Here is a 16,557-nt window from a genome sequence, read left to right as displayed (position 1 = left end):
TTCTTGTTATTTAGGTTTGCTGGCAACAAATTCTCTATTTTTGTTTATCTGGAAATTTATTTTTCATGCAGTTGTGAAGGATAGTTTTCCTGATATAGACGTCTAAGTTGACAATTATTTTCCTTCAACACTTTAATTATTTCAATCCTATATTCTGATGAGAAGTCAGCAATCAATCTTACGGCTCCTCTCCACGCGCAGTGTGTCATTTTTCTGTAGCTGCTTTCCAAGTTTTCACTTTGGCTTTCAGTCCTTTGACTATGTCTAGAGGTAGTTTTCTTTATTTGTTTGTTTTTAATGCTTCTATTTCAGTGAACTTCTTGGATATGTACATTAATGTTTTCAGTCAAATTTGGGAAGTTTTGGGGCATTATTTTTTCAGATATTTTTTCTGCTTCTTTCTTTTTCACCTCTCCTAATGGGATTCCAAATTACATATATGTTGGGCTGTTTCATTTTCCCCATAGGTCCTTGAGGTTCAGTTTGTTTCTTTAAACTCTTCTTTTTTTTCTCTGTGTTCTTTGGATTGAGTAATACTAATCTGTCTTCAAGTTCACTGAGTCTTCTGCTATCTCTAGTCTGCTATCTCCAATTTTTAATTTCATTTATTATGCTGTTCAGCTCTAGAAGTTCAATTTTGTACAGTTATCATTCCTCTGTTGAGAATGAATACCTATCTTTTCACTCATTATTGTGCTTTTTTTAATTCTTTGAACAAGATGTTCTTTCAACTCTTTGAGTATATATATATTTTTTTCTTTGAAAAAAATATATAAATGCTGCATTGAAGTCTTATCATCTGGGCCCATTAGGAGTCAGTTTTTATTGACCGCCTGTCCTGTTGACCATCGGTCATACTTTCCTCTTTTCTTTGATCGAAAACTGGACATTGTAGATAATGAGTTGTAGCAACTCTGTATTCTCTTATGTTCTGAGGATGATTGATTTTCTGTTCTAGTGGGCAGTTAACTTGCCTGTTTTCAAGTTGCAAACTTTGTCTCCGTACTCTTCCCACCCTCCCCATCTTCCCAGCAACAGCATATATTTCTCTTCCTCCTTTGTCTTCCCACTGCTGCCTTTTTAGACTGGTGCCCTAATTTTTCCTTCTTTATTTAGCAATCAGCCAAGGATTTGAGCAGAGATGGGACTTATCCGCTCAGTGATTTCTTTGTCTCCCCATAATTTCTAGCTGCTCTGCCGGCTCTGCTGGCTTTGCACTCTATCCTGATTCTTGAAACCCATAAGGCTTCAACTTGGGTTTCTGCTTGAACTACGCCACGGTTTTCCTGCAGCCATAGCCCTGAGCTATGAAAACCCCATGCTAGCAGTTTATACTCCTTGTTGCAATTTTATGAAATTAGACTGTCCTCTGACCTCCGTGTGCTTTGGGAAGGTTTATATTATCTTTAAATGTGTTTTTAAAATTCTTTTTATCCAGTTTTTATAACTGCAGTCTGTTGGAGAGTTTGTGTGACCACTTCACCACTATTACCAAAAGTACTGTTCACTTGGTTTTCTTGTAGATGTTGTTGACAGGTATTGCCTTTGTTTTCCTGGTTGTTCTTTGTGCTTTAATGGGAGGATTTGGGGAGACTCAAAACCATGCTACCACCACTGCCATCCTTCTAGAACCAGAAATACATATTTTTACTTTGATTTTATAAGGCAAAGGAAAGGATTTAATTATGTGATTAAACTATTTTGAAATAAAATCAGCTGTTTCTTTTATTAGGTGAGGCAGCTTCAAGGTAAAAATTTGGTAGAAAGAATTAATACTTTAAGTAGCATTATATCCATATTATATAGTGAAATGTTTAGTTCTTCTATAGAGAAGGCTGTTAACATGGAATTTTGAAATTCGTTTACAAGATGAGCAGTTTTAGAAATTAAAACCAAGGAAATATTTCTAGCTTGCATTTGTTTGTGGTCTTCCATTTATTTTAGTATTGAGTTTGATTATATTCACTTATTTTTGACTCAAGTGGTAACTGTTCTTTTAAAAATTTTATCTGAAGTAAATAAGGCTAAATATTAACTCCCCGCCACGCCGAGTAGTTGGTAAATGTGTGTTCCTTATACTCTGCATTTATTTTAATGTTTGTCAGTTTATCTTTTTTAAAAAGAGAAAATATCTAGCTAAGTTTGAATATATTTGGGGGCATGACTCTACAAATACCTCTGTTGTTACTAATAGCGTTTACTTATTACCTGCAATATATAATATATGGTAGGTACTTTGCATTCATTATTTCAGCTCTCAGAACATCTTTATGAGATTAGTTATTATATCCATTTTATAGATGAAGAACTGAGATCCATAAGTTACTTGCCCAAGACCCCATAGCTGGAATTTGAATCTAGGTTTGTTTGACTTCAAAATCCTTCACTCATTCTATCTTCATAGCCTTTTTTTAAAACTTGTTGAAGAAAAAAATTTTGGTTCTTAAATTTTTCATATTATGTTAGAAGTATATAAATTTTGGAATTTTTTTTTACCTATTTGAAGGCAAGTCATTATATTTTTTTAAAAATTACCTTTTCAAGATGATCTTGGGATGTAGAAATGTGCATTAGTAATGAAGCATCATTAAGATAAAGGCTGGGGCTTCCCTGGTGGCGCAGTGGTTGAGAGTCCGCCCGCCGATGCAGGGGACGTGGGTTCGTGCCCCGGTCTGGGAAGATCCCACATGCCGCGGAGCGGCTGGGCCCGTGAGCCATGGCCGCTGAGCCTGTGCGTCCGGAGCCTGTGCTCCGCAACGGGAGAGGTCAGAACAGTGAAAGGCCCACGTACTGCCAAAAAAAAAGAAAAAAAGATAAAGGCTGAAGTTGTTACCTTCATGGAGGAGAGATAAAAGGAAATTAGCTCAAACATGAGACATTTAAATTTGTGTAAGGGAAAACTTCCACTCGGAACAAATTACTTGGAGCTGTTGCTGATTATTACTCCTAGTGGTTTTTAAGGCTATATAGATCTATAATCATAAAGGCCTGCTTTTGACTAGAAGAAGACTTTTCAGAAGATTCCAAATTTAGAGTTCGTTTGTCCTGGGTTTATATAGGTATCTTTTCCCCACCTCCTCTTTCCTAAGATTACTGTGTTGGAAATTAGTATTGTTTCTTTTGTAATTGTACAGGCATAGCTCCAGAACACCACAATGAAGTGAATATGACAGTAAAGCAAATGACATGAATTTTTTGGTTTCCCAGTACATATAAAAGTTATATTTACACTATACTGTAGTCTGTTAAGTGTGTGATAGTATTATGTCTAAAAAACTGTACATACCTTAATTGCAAACTACTTTATTGCTAAAAAATGCTAACCATCATCTGAGCCTTCAGCGAGTCATAAAATCTTTTTGCTTGTGGATAATCTTGCCTCGATGTTGATGGCTGCTGCGACTGATCAGGGTGGTGGTTGCTGAAGGTTGGGGTGGCTGTAGTAATTTCTTACAGTAAGACAACAGAGAAGTTTGCTGCATTGATTGACTTTTCCTTTCACAGATGATTTCTCTGTGGCTTGCAGTGCTGCTTGATAGCATTTTACCCACAGCAGAACTTTTTTCAAAATTGGAGTCAGTCCTCTCAAATCCTGCCATTGCTTTATCAACTAAGTTTATGTAATAGTCTAAATCCTTTGTTGTCATTTCAAAAATTGGTTGAGTTTGCCGTCTTACATGGGAATGATTGGTGGTGCCCCAAAATAATTATAATAGTAGCATCAAAGATCACTGATCATTGATCACCATAACAAATATAATAATAATCAAAAAGTTTGAAATACTCCGAGAATTAACAAAATGTGACACAGACACAAAGTGAGCAAATGCTTTTGGAAAAATGGTGCTGATAGACTTGCTCGATGCAGGGTTGTCACAAACCCTCAATTTGTAAAAAAATGCAATATTTACGAACTATTAGTAAAGCAAAGAGCAACAAAGCAAGACACAATAAAACGAGGGTATGCTTCTATACCTCTACTGCTATTTCATACAGTAAAACAGCTGTTTTAATTCTTCTGATGTCTGAATTGTAAAAGAATTTAAGAAATTAAGTATGAACCCAGATGACATAAAGCCAACACTATGTTTTAAAATGCCAAACTCCAAAATGTTTAAGTGCAGTGTTGGCATGCTGTATACTTATATATGATACTTCAACAAAAGTGAACTGTAAAATGAACTGTGGTCAGAAAAATAAGAATTCAAAATAGTGTTTTATCTGAATTTTCCCTCTCTTTGCACCATTATTCCACGACTGTCAATTAGTTCTTCTAATGAATTTATTGAAGATGTCTGAAGGTGATATTAAGATGCACTGTTTTCAGAAATTGCTGTTTATATATGGATTGTATAGAAAGAGAAATTGAAGTCCCAGAGACAAGAGGTATTTAGGTTAAAGGTGAGGAATTAAGTTCTTGAAAGACATGTATTAGTAGAAACAGGAAGGGATAACTGGTATAAGTAGGATAGGGTTTAGTGAGTGACTGAATATGTGGATATGTATAGGTGGAAGAGGCAAAGGAATGTTAAGAATTTGAGTCTAGGAGAATTATGGTCTCATTGACTTTGATTTGGTCATCAAGTATTGATTATTTTCTAATATTAGAGATATAAAGATCAAGACAAAGCTTCTCCCTTTCAGGACTAGTGGGGGAAATAGAGGTGCTTGTTTCAGAGGGAGATGAGTTTGACTTTATATGTCTTAAGTAGTAGGGCATGGTTAGATTTCCTTGTAGAAGTGTTCTGCAAACTTGATGGTTTAGACATGGAGAAGGAGAAAGACAGGGACTGGAGATTAGGTTTGGAGGTCTTCGTCATAGACAGGGAGAGTTAAGTCCTGGGTGGGGATAATTTCCAAGGGGGAGGAGTATAGACCAGAGGTAAGCATATATAGGAGGTCAGCCAAGTTTAATTCTTTTCACAACCCTTGAGTTGATATTTGACTCCCTTCAGGTGTGAGATTCTCCTTTCAAATTAAGTTTAATCATCCAAAAAAAACCAAAAGATTTTTGGTTTTCACTTTTGATTATAAAAATGACTGTCTTATAGAAGAGTGCACAGGGAATTCCTTTCCTTTTCTCAGTGGTTTGCTCTTGAGTCATATAAATTCTCTCTCTTTGTTTCTTGATAGGTGATGTTTGTGCTTATGCTCAACATCATGAGGTTTCAATATACCTTTGCCTTTAAAAAAAATAAACATTTTGAAATTGGAAAGAACTTTTATAGAGGTAATAGCTCTTTCCAGAGACAGATGTCTAAAGGCAATTTTCTTTGCCTTTTTTGTTTGCAGTACAGACTCCTACTCCCTTAGGAAGTAGTAATAGTAGAAAGGTATTTGTACTCATTTCTTGCTAATTCAATATATGTTGAGTGTTAATTTTACTCAAAATATGTATTAACCAGTGACTGTTGCTACTTGTTTCTGGTGATTATATAATTTGAATAGTAAACCTTTGTTTAACTCAAGACTGAATTGTAGATGTACAATGAAAGTGGATACTTTTGTTTTAAATGTTCTATGTAAACTAAAGCAAATGCCTTCTTAATTCACCCAGTTGGCTGGTACTAGTGGTACAGTGGGAACTCCTTTCTGGCATTTCTCTAGAAAATTATATGTTTTTCCAAATCAGTCAAGATATCAGTCAAGAAATCAGGAAAATGGGGGATACTGTTACTATTCTTCTAAAAGGATTAAATCTTAATCAACATAGAGTCATTAGTAGTTGAAGGAATCCACTGATTGCAAGTCAAAAGCAGGTTCAGGAAACGCTAACGTAGGAATTATGTCCTGGGAACCAGATCTGGTGCTTGTAGGAGAGAAACAGTCAATCTAAACAGTCAGTCTCAGGTATCTCTTTTTCCCTGTCTGTTGCTAATGGTGGGTCATTCTTGCAAACAAAATAAATATTAAGACGTTTATATACATAGTATACTTTATACAGATCCTAAGAAATAATACCTTTTTAAAAGAAATAAGTTTTCTAAGCAAAATAGATCCTTACTAAATTGGCATTTATGACACATGCTTTAGTGTAGTGTTGTTAGCTTTTCTAGAGTACTAGTAATGTTTGCTCAGTTTTTCCAGAATATTCACCATTGGCTACAGATCTTTGTAACTACTTTAACAGAAGAAATGTAAAGAGTAGAAGTGAGTATTGTGGAGTGCTCTGACATAGAATCAGAAGTTGATCTAAAATCAGAATTAATAAATGCAGTATCTATTTCGATGGCAAAATTAAGTTCAGGGTAATCAGACAAAATATTTTCATCCTTAAGAAAAGAAATAAACATCTGAAGCAACATAGAGCCTAACAACCCAACCTAAAAGTGTTTTTGGAAGTACTTTTAATAGTTGATCAGTTGCTTTTAAAATGAAAGTTTTCTGTATCTGGAATATTTGTCACAAAACAAAGATCAAGGCTATCTGATAGGGCAGATAATGTTTTATGTACTTTAAAATTTCATTGTTAAGAATGATAACTATTAAATGTTAAATATTGGTGGTATTTCAATATTTTAAATGATTTTTATTTGGAATTTATTTTAAGGGACCCTTCTTTTAATATTTTCTGTTATCAAATGTCAGCATCAGATAAAAATCCATTTTATATTTTATTGAAATACATAATTTTATTGCAGTGTATTGATTCATAGTAACAATAAAACAAGCATTTATTATTATATCTTTTTGTAACAAATCTCTGAGACTTTTGATATAACCCTAATGAACGCTCATTATTCTTTTTCTCTTTAAACAGCTTTATTGAGATATAATTCACATACCATACAATCTATCCATTTAAAGTATATGATTCAGTGTGTTGTAGTATGTTCAAAGGGTTCTACAGCCATCATCACAACCTAATTTTAGAACATTTTTGTCCCTCTCAAAAAAACTCCATACTCATTAACAGTCAATTCCTAATCCCCCTAGTCCTCCTCCCCCAGCCCTTACATAACCAATAGTCTACTTTCTGCCTCTATAAATTTGCCCATTTCCAGACATTTCATACAGTATGTGGTCTTTTGTGACTGGCTTTTTTCACTTAGCTTGTTTTCAGGGTTCATCCATATTGTAGCAGGTATCATTACTTCATTTCCTTTTGTTGCCAAATAATATTCCATTGTATGTGTATGCCACGTCTTATTTACCTGTTCATGAGCTGATGGACATAAGGGTTGTATTCACTTTTTGACTGTTATGAATGATGCTGTTATGAACATTCATGTCAAGTTTTGTATGAATGTATGCTTTCATTTTTCTTGGTTATTTACCTAGGAGTGGAATTTCTAGGTCATATGTTAACTCTATGTTAACTTTTTATGGAACTGCCAAAATAATTTTCAAAGTGGCTGCATCATTTTACAACCCCTCCAGCAATGTGTGAAGATTCTAGGTTCTCCACATCCTCACCCATACTTGTTATTGTCTCTTTTTTAATTAGCCATCTAGTGGGTATGAAGTGGTATCTCATTGTGGTTTTGATTTGCATTTCCTGGTGGCTAATGGTGTTGAGCATATTTTCATGTGCTTATTGGCTTTTTGCATATCTTCTCTGGAGAAATGTCTATTCATTTTCTTTGTCCATTTTTAAATTAGGTTATACTAGGTCCTTACGAGATACATGATATGCACATATTTTCTCCATTCTGTGGATTGTCTTTTTGCTTACTTGGTGGTATCCTTTGAAGCACAAAAATTTTAATTTCAGTGAAGTCCCATTCACCTATTTTTTCTTTTGTTACTTGTGCTCTTGGTGTCCTATCTTAAATCATTGCCTAATCCAAGGTCACAAAGATTGGCTTCTATGTTTTCTTATTAGACATTTAGGTCTGTGACTTATTTTAGGTTAATTTTTGTTGTGCGTTTTTAAAATGTAAAAAAAGGTGTTATGAAAAATATACAATGACTTATGATTTCAGGGGGAGATTCCAAGCATTATGCTTTCTTATTCCTGAATCCTGTAATATCTGTTGAGAATTTGAGAGTACTAGCTGGTGCAGAGCCTTGTCTGCATGACCGTAAAGGCCTTTAGGTAGTTTGCTCTTTTGGACACATGGTGGCAGCAGAGCTTTGATGAATGAAAATTCTCATTTTCCTAAACTTAGAATTTTATAATTATGAATCTTCTTAATGCTCTTGGCAGTAAATTGTTGAGCAGTAAGTTTAAATTGCCTTTCAGATTAAAAATTATTTAAATTTATGAACTTTTCTTTGCCATGAGTTTATTCTGACTTTTCAGGTTATGAAACCAGTTTGTGAGGTATAGACATGATTTGCTTGAGTTCTCCAACCTTAGGACACAATTTTCTCTTATTACTCTAAGGTCTTTTAACCACTTTTCTTTCATTATCTCACTCCTATCCCTATGATCTTCGTGTAGAGATAAAGTAATAGAGTAGCAGTCAAAATGTTGATTAATGCTAAAGATAGTCTCAAACTTACTCCTAAAAACATTGGCAGACTTACATTCTGACTTAGAAGATAGATAATACAGAAGTTTAGCATGTGGGTAACAGTTTTTTCCTTCAATAAGAAAAACTGCTTTATGTCATCTCAAGATTTGACCCAAGATTTCCTTTTTAGATCTGAATATTAAACAGTAAAATTAAGTGATACAATTATTCCTTGACAGTTATTTTCAAGATAATAGAAATAATAAACATTTATTGAGCACTGACTGTTTGCTAGACACTATGCTAAATGCCTTATATGCATTGTCTTTTATTCTCACAACAACTCTAAGAGGTAAGTTTTATTTTTGGCCTGAATTTTCCAGAGGAAGAGATGGGTTTAGAGAAGTTAAATAATTTGCCCAAGGTCCTATTAGTAGGTAGAGATGTACGTGTATGTATGTGTGTTCATAGCAACTATATTGTACTATTTTGTGTTTAATTTTTACAGATATGGTATCATACTGTATATATGTATCACTCTGCAACTTATTTTTTAAATTCAAATCTATAGCTGCTTTGAAAATCTATAGCTTTTGCTACTGTGTATAGATATCTGGTCAATTTGTTTACCTCATGAATAGATACTACTTTCTATTTCTTTGATTTAGCTGCTGAATAACAGCTTGTCCTAGAATTTCACTTAATTTTTAGCTTTACTTTTCCAGTAGAGGGTATACAAAGTGTTTAATTAAATTTTTTCCTCTGTTAACAGAGTAATTTATTACTTTTTAGTATAATGATCAGAAAGAAAAAGTTTAATACATATAATTGGTATAATAGTCCCCTTGTTTTATTTTATACTGCAGGTTACTTATTTTTGGATCCTATGACAGAGAGGCAAATATTCATTGCACACTTGAGCTGAGCAGTGGCGTTTGGGAAGAAAAACAAAGGAGTTCTATTAAGACGGTAAATAGATTTGCATAGCTTTACATCTGTATAAAGTTTATATTCTATAAGTGTTATTAATATTTATGTATCCTAGAGTTATTTTTGGTCATATGCAAATAATCATGAATAGCTCTTATTTGTCTTGTTGCAATATATCCATAATAAAATGAATCATGTAAAACTATAGTATTAATTGCTTGCATAAGAAACCTTGTCTAACTAATTTTCCTTTTATAACTTTTCCTTTTATAACTTTTTAACTTTAAAAACTTTTCCTTTATAACTTTAAACTTTATAACTTAAAAAAAAAAAACTTTTATAACTTGTTTCATAGTTGTGGAATCAGAAGGAAATGATTCTGAACACTTTAGAAAGCATGTAAATTCAGAGCATTCATTCATTCATCAGATATTTCATGAGCACTTACTTTGTACCAGGCACTGTGTTAGATGCTGGGGAAACAGTTCAAGACAAGAGACCCTGTTTTTGTAGTGCTGTCATAGGGAAGAGGTTTGATAATTGTCTGCCTGTATAGAGAAAGGATTATAGGAGGATGGGGTAAACCTGAGAGATCAGATCAGTTAGGAGGTATTTAGGGGGAGGTTGTTGGCTACTTTAACTAGGTGGTAGCCAAGGAAATGGAAAGAAGAGAATGGATTTGGGACATACTTTTGGTGTGTGAAGGACTTAGAGTTCCAGTTTCTTTTTTGATCTCTCTCAAAAGAAACTGTCACCTAAATTGCAAGACTTTGAAAAAAATGTAAAGGCTTTTACAATATTTTAAGTGCTATAATTAAAAATACACAAAAACAGTGCTTTACTCTCAACATTTTGTTAAAATTTTATTTATTTATTTTTGGCTGTGTTGGGTCTTCGTTGCTGCATGCAGGCTTTTCTCTAGTTGCAGCGAGTGGGGGCTACTCTTCATTGCTGCGCCACGGGCTTCTCATTGCGGTGGCTTCTCTTGTCGTGGAGCATGGGCTCTAGGCGCATGGGCTCTAGAGCGCAGGCTCAGTAGTTGTGGCCCACAGGCTTAGTTGCTCCACTGCATGTGGGATCTTCCCAGACCAGGGCTTGAACCCATGCCTCCTGCACTGGCAGGAGGATTCTTAACCACTGTACCACCAGGAAAGGCCCTCTCAACGTGTTTTAATTGGACTTGTTTGGGTTCTTTGGATTCCTAAATGAGTAAAAATTGTCACTAGTTATTAGCTAATTTGTTGAGCTAATAACCAACAACCAAACAACTCAACCAAAGTTGAGTTGGTGTTTTCTTAATATTCTGCATAGCAATTTTAATAGCAGTTATGTTGTGCTTCTTGGAATTTGCATAAATCTAGTTGTCTATTAAAGATTTTAGAGCATTTATCAAGATGTTGTCTACAGAATTTCTTTATTAAGCCCATGAAGTTTCACAATGAAAATAGAATCCCAGAATTTTATGGCTGAAATAGGGAAGAAAAAAAAAATCAGTGTCCTAAAGGGATCCTCAGCCTTTTTTTTTAAAGAAAATTTATTTAATTTACTAAACATATACTGAAATATTGGGCTGGCCAAAAAGTTCGTTCGAGTTTTTTTCACACCATCTTAGGGTTTGGTAATAATGAAATTCCAAGAGTGATTTTGGGACCCCCAGACCTCTCCAGAGTTGCTTTTAGTCTGTTTTAAGGTAAGATCTATTTAGCACGTCAGTAGTTTTTTGCAGGAATAAATTATAGTTGTGTTCTTTAAAGCTGTATTTAATAAGTTAGATGTTAAGCTGTTTCTATCACATTTAACTCTTAGTGGCAGCATAGCAAATCCTAATGATTATTATTTGTAGCCAATATTTAGGAAAACTCTCTCTCTATTATGTCTTCATTATACTGGTGAATAGGTACTTTTGAACTGTACTTACTACCTAGCTGTTTTATAGTAGTATTAATGTACTTTTTGGTATTTCTGGGATAGTCTGTTATTCTTCATAGCATTTTTAAAAATAGTTACAAAAAAAGAAAAAAAAATAGTTACAATTCTCTTAAATAGATACATAAGCATATTGCCATGCTCTCAAAAATTATGACTTTTAATGGTTATGTGGTATTTTTTTGGATGCCTCTTTGACTTTTAAATTGTTTCCAATTTCTCCATGTAATAATTGTGAACATTCTTATATAAAAAATTGAGCAGTGTGAAATTCTTTTGGAATAAATAGAGTAATTTTAATGAGTATGGGAAAGTAGGCAGAAGTAAAGCTGGAAAGGGAGGATGGGCTGACCCCCAGAGTTTGAATGTACGACAGTAGCTGGGAGAATAGGATTTGGGGCATGGGAATGACAGGGTCAAAATAGTTTCTTTTAGGAAAATCTCCCCTTTCTCTCATGGTTGTTCATGCCACCTTTAAGTTACATCTCAAGCAGTTTGAAGCAACTCCTCAGAGAAAATAACCAGCTTTATAATTTGTTCTGAAATAAATAAATACATGAAAAAGCAGTATTGTTTTGTCTACGTATGAAATGGTCATAACTTGCCATTGCTATTGGCATTTTCAGTTTCCTTTATTATACTTGCAAAAATATGAGATTAGACAGCTTTAATATTTTGTTGCAAAGGTTAGTAAGACTTTAATCTGGAGTCATAATTTTAGATCTCAGCATATGTCATAGGTAGTTTTGGAGAAGGAATTCTAGGTTACTAATTACATCTGGTGTCAAAACTGTCAGCAGCACTGAAGTGTCTCCAGGCACTAAATTACATATGTCTGAATTTAATAACTCTAGGGAGGAGAATTAGAGTGTTTCTCAAGATTACACAAAGCATTACAGAATAGGATTTGATAATTTGAGATACATTGCAAATTTGGCTAGCAAAAAAGTACATCATTAAAAAAATAAGTATGCTAAAAAGTATTTGAGTTTAGAATCTATCTTTGTATAAATAAATAATTCAGATTTAGGGCTTCCCTGAAGCCCTAATGGGGCCGTGGTTAAGAATCCACCTGCCAGGGACACACAGTTTTGAGAGGCACGAGCCCACTGTGTCCCCCTTTGCCTGGCAAAGCAATAAAGCTATTCTTTTCTACTTCACCCAAAACTGAGATTTGATTTGGCACTGATACACAGAGGCTGAGTTTTCGGCATCAAAACTGAGGCTAAGAGAGTTTAAAGGCCTAAGTGTCAATCAGCTAGTAACTAGAAGACCTGCCTAGGAAATCAGTTTGTGTCTGCCTGTCTCCAAAGCCCATGATTCTGGTCCCTCCCACACTACCACCAGCTATGAGGGTCAAAGATAACACACTTGATATAATAGGGTTCAGCGCTCAATACAATGACAGAGGTGTTTCTCTACATGTGCTAGCCCAAAATGGCATTTGAGAGCAGAACAATTTTGCATTCAGTGTCCTCTACAATCAGTTTCTTGTTTTCCTTTTTCATTTACTAGAAGTAGTATGTTCCTACTTCTATAGCCTAATTCCTGTTTCTCTTATTTTACTGGAAGAGAAAAGTATACTTTTGTTTTGTCTAGGGTAACTTATTTACTACTAAAATACCATTCAACCTCTTGTTCTCTCAAGAGTCTATCAAAATAGATTTTGTCCACAATACCCAGAGCTAATACAATGATCCCAGGACTAGGAATGAGATGCACTAAAGGAAAGAAACGCATGACCTCCACCTTATGCAAACATCCTTCTTAACCACTCCTAAAGTTAGTCCCTATTCCTTCACCTCTTCCCTTCCGTAAGAAATGTTTCTGATTATTTCATCAATACAGGTCACTCTGGTACAATAAAAAGAAGACAGCCTCTGGAATCAGATAGACCTGGGTTACAATGCTGGTTCTATGTTTTAATACTTTTGACTACACCATTAACTTCTCTGACCTCAAATTTCATGTCTGTAAACTGCTATGAAGAGATATTTTGAGGATTTAAGGGGCAATTATATGTAAGAACCTGGTACATCAGAAATGGAAGCTAAACTTTTGGTGGTGAGCAAAATATAAAATATAATGTACACATGAAGCTTATGTTATATAATGTTATAAACCAAATAATTATGATGTGTTCATTTTCCCTCTCCATCTTCTGGAGATGTAATGGAAAAAAGGCACATGCTTAATATCTCAAAGAACAGTAGGGGAGGGAGACCTTGATGCAAATCAGTATAAAAATTATAAAAATTATGCTAAATAGGCCAGTAACTCATGTGCCTCTGTTTCTTTCCTTTATTCAGAAAGTATTTACTGGTTGTCTACTATACTCCAGGCACAAAGGATGACAGTAATCCAAACATTTAAAGTAATCCAAACATTTAAAGAAGAGAGTTCCAGAAAGTGGGGGCAGAGATAGGTACGAGGGCCCAGGGAGAGAAATATCTGATAAATTCAAAGATCAGAAAGCAAATTAACACAATTGCAATATGGTGAACCCGGGGAGTGGTAAGAAATGGCATTGAAACCAGGAAATCCTAGGCTATGGGAAATCTAATACAGTCCTTTCTCTCACACTCAACTGGTCATTTTCTTAAATTAACATGACTACTTTTTACGGAACTACGGAAAAAAAAAAAAAAAAAAAAAAAAGAATCCACCTGCCAATGCAGGGGACACGGGTTTGAGCCCTGATCCGGGAAGATCCCACGTGCCACGGAGCAACTAAGCCCGTGTGCCACAACTACTGAGCCTGCACTCTAGAGCCTGTGAGCCACAACTGCTGAGCACATGTGCTGCAACTACTGAAGCCCGCATGCCTAGAGCCTGTGCTCCGCAACAAGAGAAGCCACCGCAATGAGAAGCCCGCGCACTGCCACGAAGAGTGCCCCGCTCACCGCAACTAGAGAAAGCCAGCGTGCAGTGACGAAGACCCAATGCAGCCAAAAATAAAATAAATTAAATAAAATAAATAAAATTTAAATAATAATAATTCAGGTTTAAATCTTTTTTTAATTTTGAAATTTATTAAGTGAAGTTAGCCACCAATTTCAATGAATATGCAGAATGAAAGAAAAATTAATTACATATTTTAAATATGCCTTTGAGTTTTTCAGACATTTTTTAAAGCATAATGTACCTTATCATGCTGTTAAATTAGGGAAGATCAATAATAGATGGAAAGTTTTAAATTTGTAGTATTTTCACAAATATGGGGTGGGGGTGGAGATGTGTTGGGCAGGTGTGGAGATGGAACAGTTGTAATGCAATAGCTGCGAGTCCTAGCAAAATCTAATGAATAGTGGCTTAAGCAGGAAAAGGAATTATCTGTCTTGTGTGATAAGCCCTGGGTTAGTATGGCAGCTCAGCAGTATTGTAATCAAGGAGCATAGCTCTTATTGGCTTTCTCCTCCATCATCCATAGTACAGGGTTTTTGTCTCCACGGTTGCAAGATGGCTAATGTACCGCTAGGTTCATCTTTCAAGGAAAAGGGTGAGGTGTAAGGCATGCCAAAGAGACATGTCAGCCAGGTTATGGTTTTTTTAAATGCTTTCCTAGAAGTTCCACTTATATCTCATTGGCTAGAACTAAATCACGTGGCCTCCCCCAGCAGTAAGGAAGTATGGGGAATCATTTTAGTTTTTCAGCCTTAGTAGAGGCAGAAGGCAAGGGAAAAAGAGTTACGAATGCCTTTTAGGAGGCCAGTCCACAGTCTTGCCACAAGAAAAATTCAAATTTATTTGATGACTTTTTATTTTTAATGGAATTTTTCTTGAATTGGGATATCAGGGAATAGTTGAAAAGAAGAATTTAATAAATACCCTGCATAGAACCTACTTGCTATTTATTAGATATCTGAGGAAAGTTTGGATCAAAATCAGACACTTAGGTCAGTGCCCTGCTTATTAGCTCATTTGCACAATGAAAGAGCTCATAGGGTAAATGAGGTACTTTGTGGTAGTGTTTGTTCCTTAAAAATAATAAATAAGGAAGATTCCTCATGAGAATCCCATAAGATTTGATAGCAAATAAATTAGAAATTAGGCTTAAACAAAAATTATAAGATCATCTTGCAAGAGATGAGAGGGCCAATACTAAAAATATGTTTACCTACACCAAAAGAGACAGGGCACTTTATGATTTATTTCAGTCTGTTGCATTATGCAGGTTTGGCGATGATAATTTGCTTCCCTTTCACTAAGGAAGAAAATTCAAGGAGTTTTCAGATTTTAAAAAAGTTTCAGGCCATGATATTTCAGTAGGAAACTATGAAAACAACTGTATAACTCTAGAATTTATAGTACTTATCCAATAACATTCACAATAAAATTAATCTGACATATATTAAACATATTGAGTATACATAATCATTATTATATGCATGGTAGAGCAAACAGATCTCATAAATGTCACATAGACACACATAGTTTTTAAGAGGGAGAGATCCTGAGTCTTACCCTCCCAGAGTTGGAGTTCCTTCATCTTTGACCACCCACTTGCTTTACCCTTAGCCCCAGACATAAAATAGGTTATCAGTAAATATTCTTTTTTTTACTCTCTCTCAACTATGCTGCCTGTACCATCCATGTCTTCTCTTCCATCATTTATCCCCACTGTCACTGGAGTCTTCAAACATTGTTTTATTCTTGATGCAACCTGGAATTCTTGAGGCCATTTGGAGAGAAGAGAAGAAGGCACCATGAGTATGAGCTGTGGAACCTCTGAATCTGGGAGTTCTGGAGTAGAGGAAAAAGCACTGGGGGCCTTTTGGCACCCAGCTGTTCAGTCTAGTTCTTCCCCTTGTTCTCCATTCTGAATAAAAGGAGTTATGAAAAGAGTTTTAATTTTAAAAACAGGCTTTTTAATGTACTCTTTTTTTTGCGGTAGGCGGGCCTCTCACTGTTGTGGCCTGTCCCGTTGCGGAGCACAGGCTCCGGACACGCAGGCTCAGCGGCCGTGGCTCACGGGCCTAGCCGCTCCGTGGCATGTGGGATCTTCCCGGACTGGGGCACGAACCCATGTCCCCTGCATCGGCAGGCGGACTCTCAACCACTGCGCCACCAGGGAAGCCCTAATGTACATTTTTTGATACTAACCCTACTCCCTCTCCTTCCATCCTACCACAGTATGCACTCAGACACTTACTCGATAGCAATTGTCCTTTGTAAGGGTCAAGTCTTTCCTTCTCTTATTAGAGATAGAAAGCTAAAAATCTAACTTGTTTAGTCAGTCCATTGGCATAAATATGTCACTGTCACAGAGGAAGGAAGAATATCGATTTCTTCCTTTGAAGTG

General features: G+C 35.4%; 1 protein-coding gene across 3 annotated transcripts in view; it reads left to right on the top strand.

Moving 5' to 3' along the window:
• The window catches only part of PDZD8 (PDZ domain containing 8), a 98,665-nt gene that overhangs the window by 38,771 nt on the left and 43,337 nt on the right, over window positions 1-16,557 (top strand). For all 3 annotated transcript variants that reach the window (XM_032607385.1, XM_032607383.1, XM_032607384.1), the window contains one exon: window positions 9,266-9,368. In XM_032607385.1, the coding sequence (XP_032463276.1) occupies window positions 9,266-9,368 (103 nt within the window). The remainder of the gene's footprint in view (window positions 1-9,265; window positions 9,369-16,557) is intronic.

Source organism: Phocoena sinus, chromosome 16 (genome assembly GCF_008692025.1).
Source record: "Phocoena sinus isolate mPhoSin1 chromosome 16, mPhoSin1.pri, whole genome shotgun sequence".
NCBI classification, from domain to species: Eukaryota; Metazoa; Chordata; class Mammalia; order Artiodactyla; family Phocoenidae; genus Phocoena; species Phocoena sinus.
The sequence above is the reverse complement of the archived record's forward strand: the minus strand, read 5'-3'. Positions and strand labels throughout refer to the sequence as shown.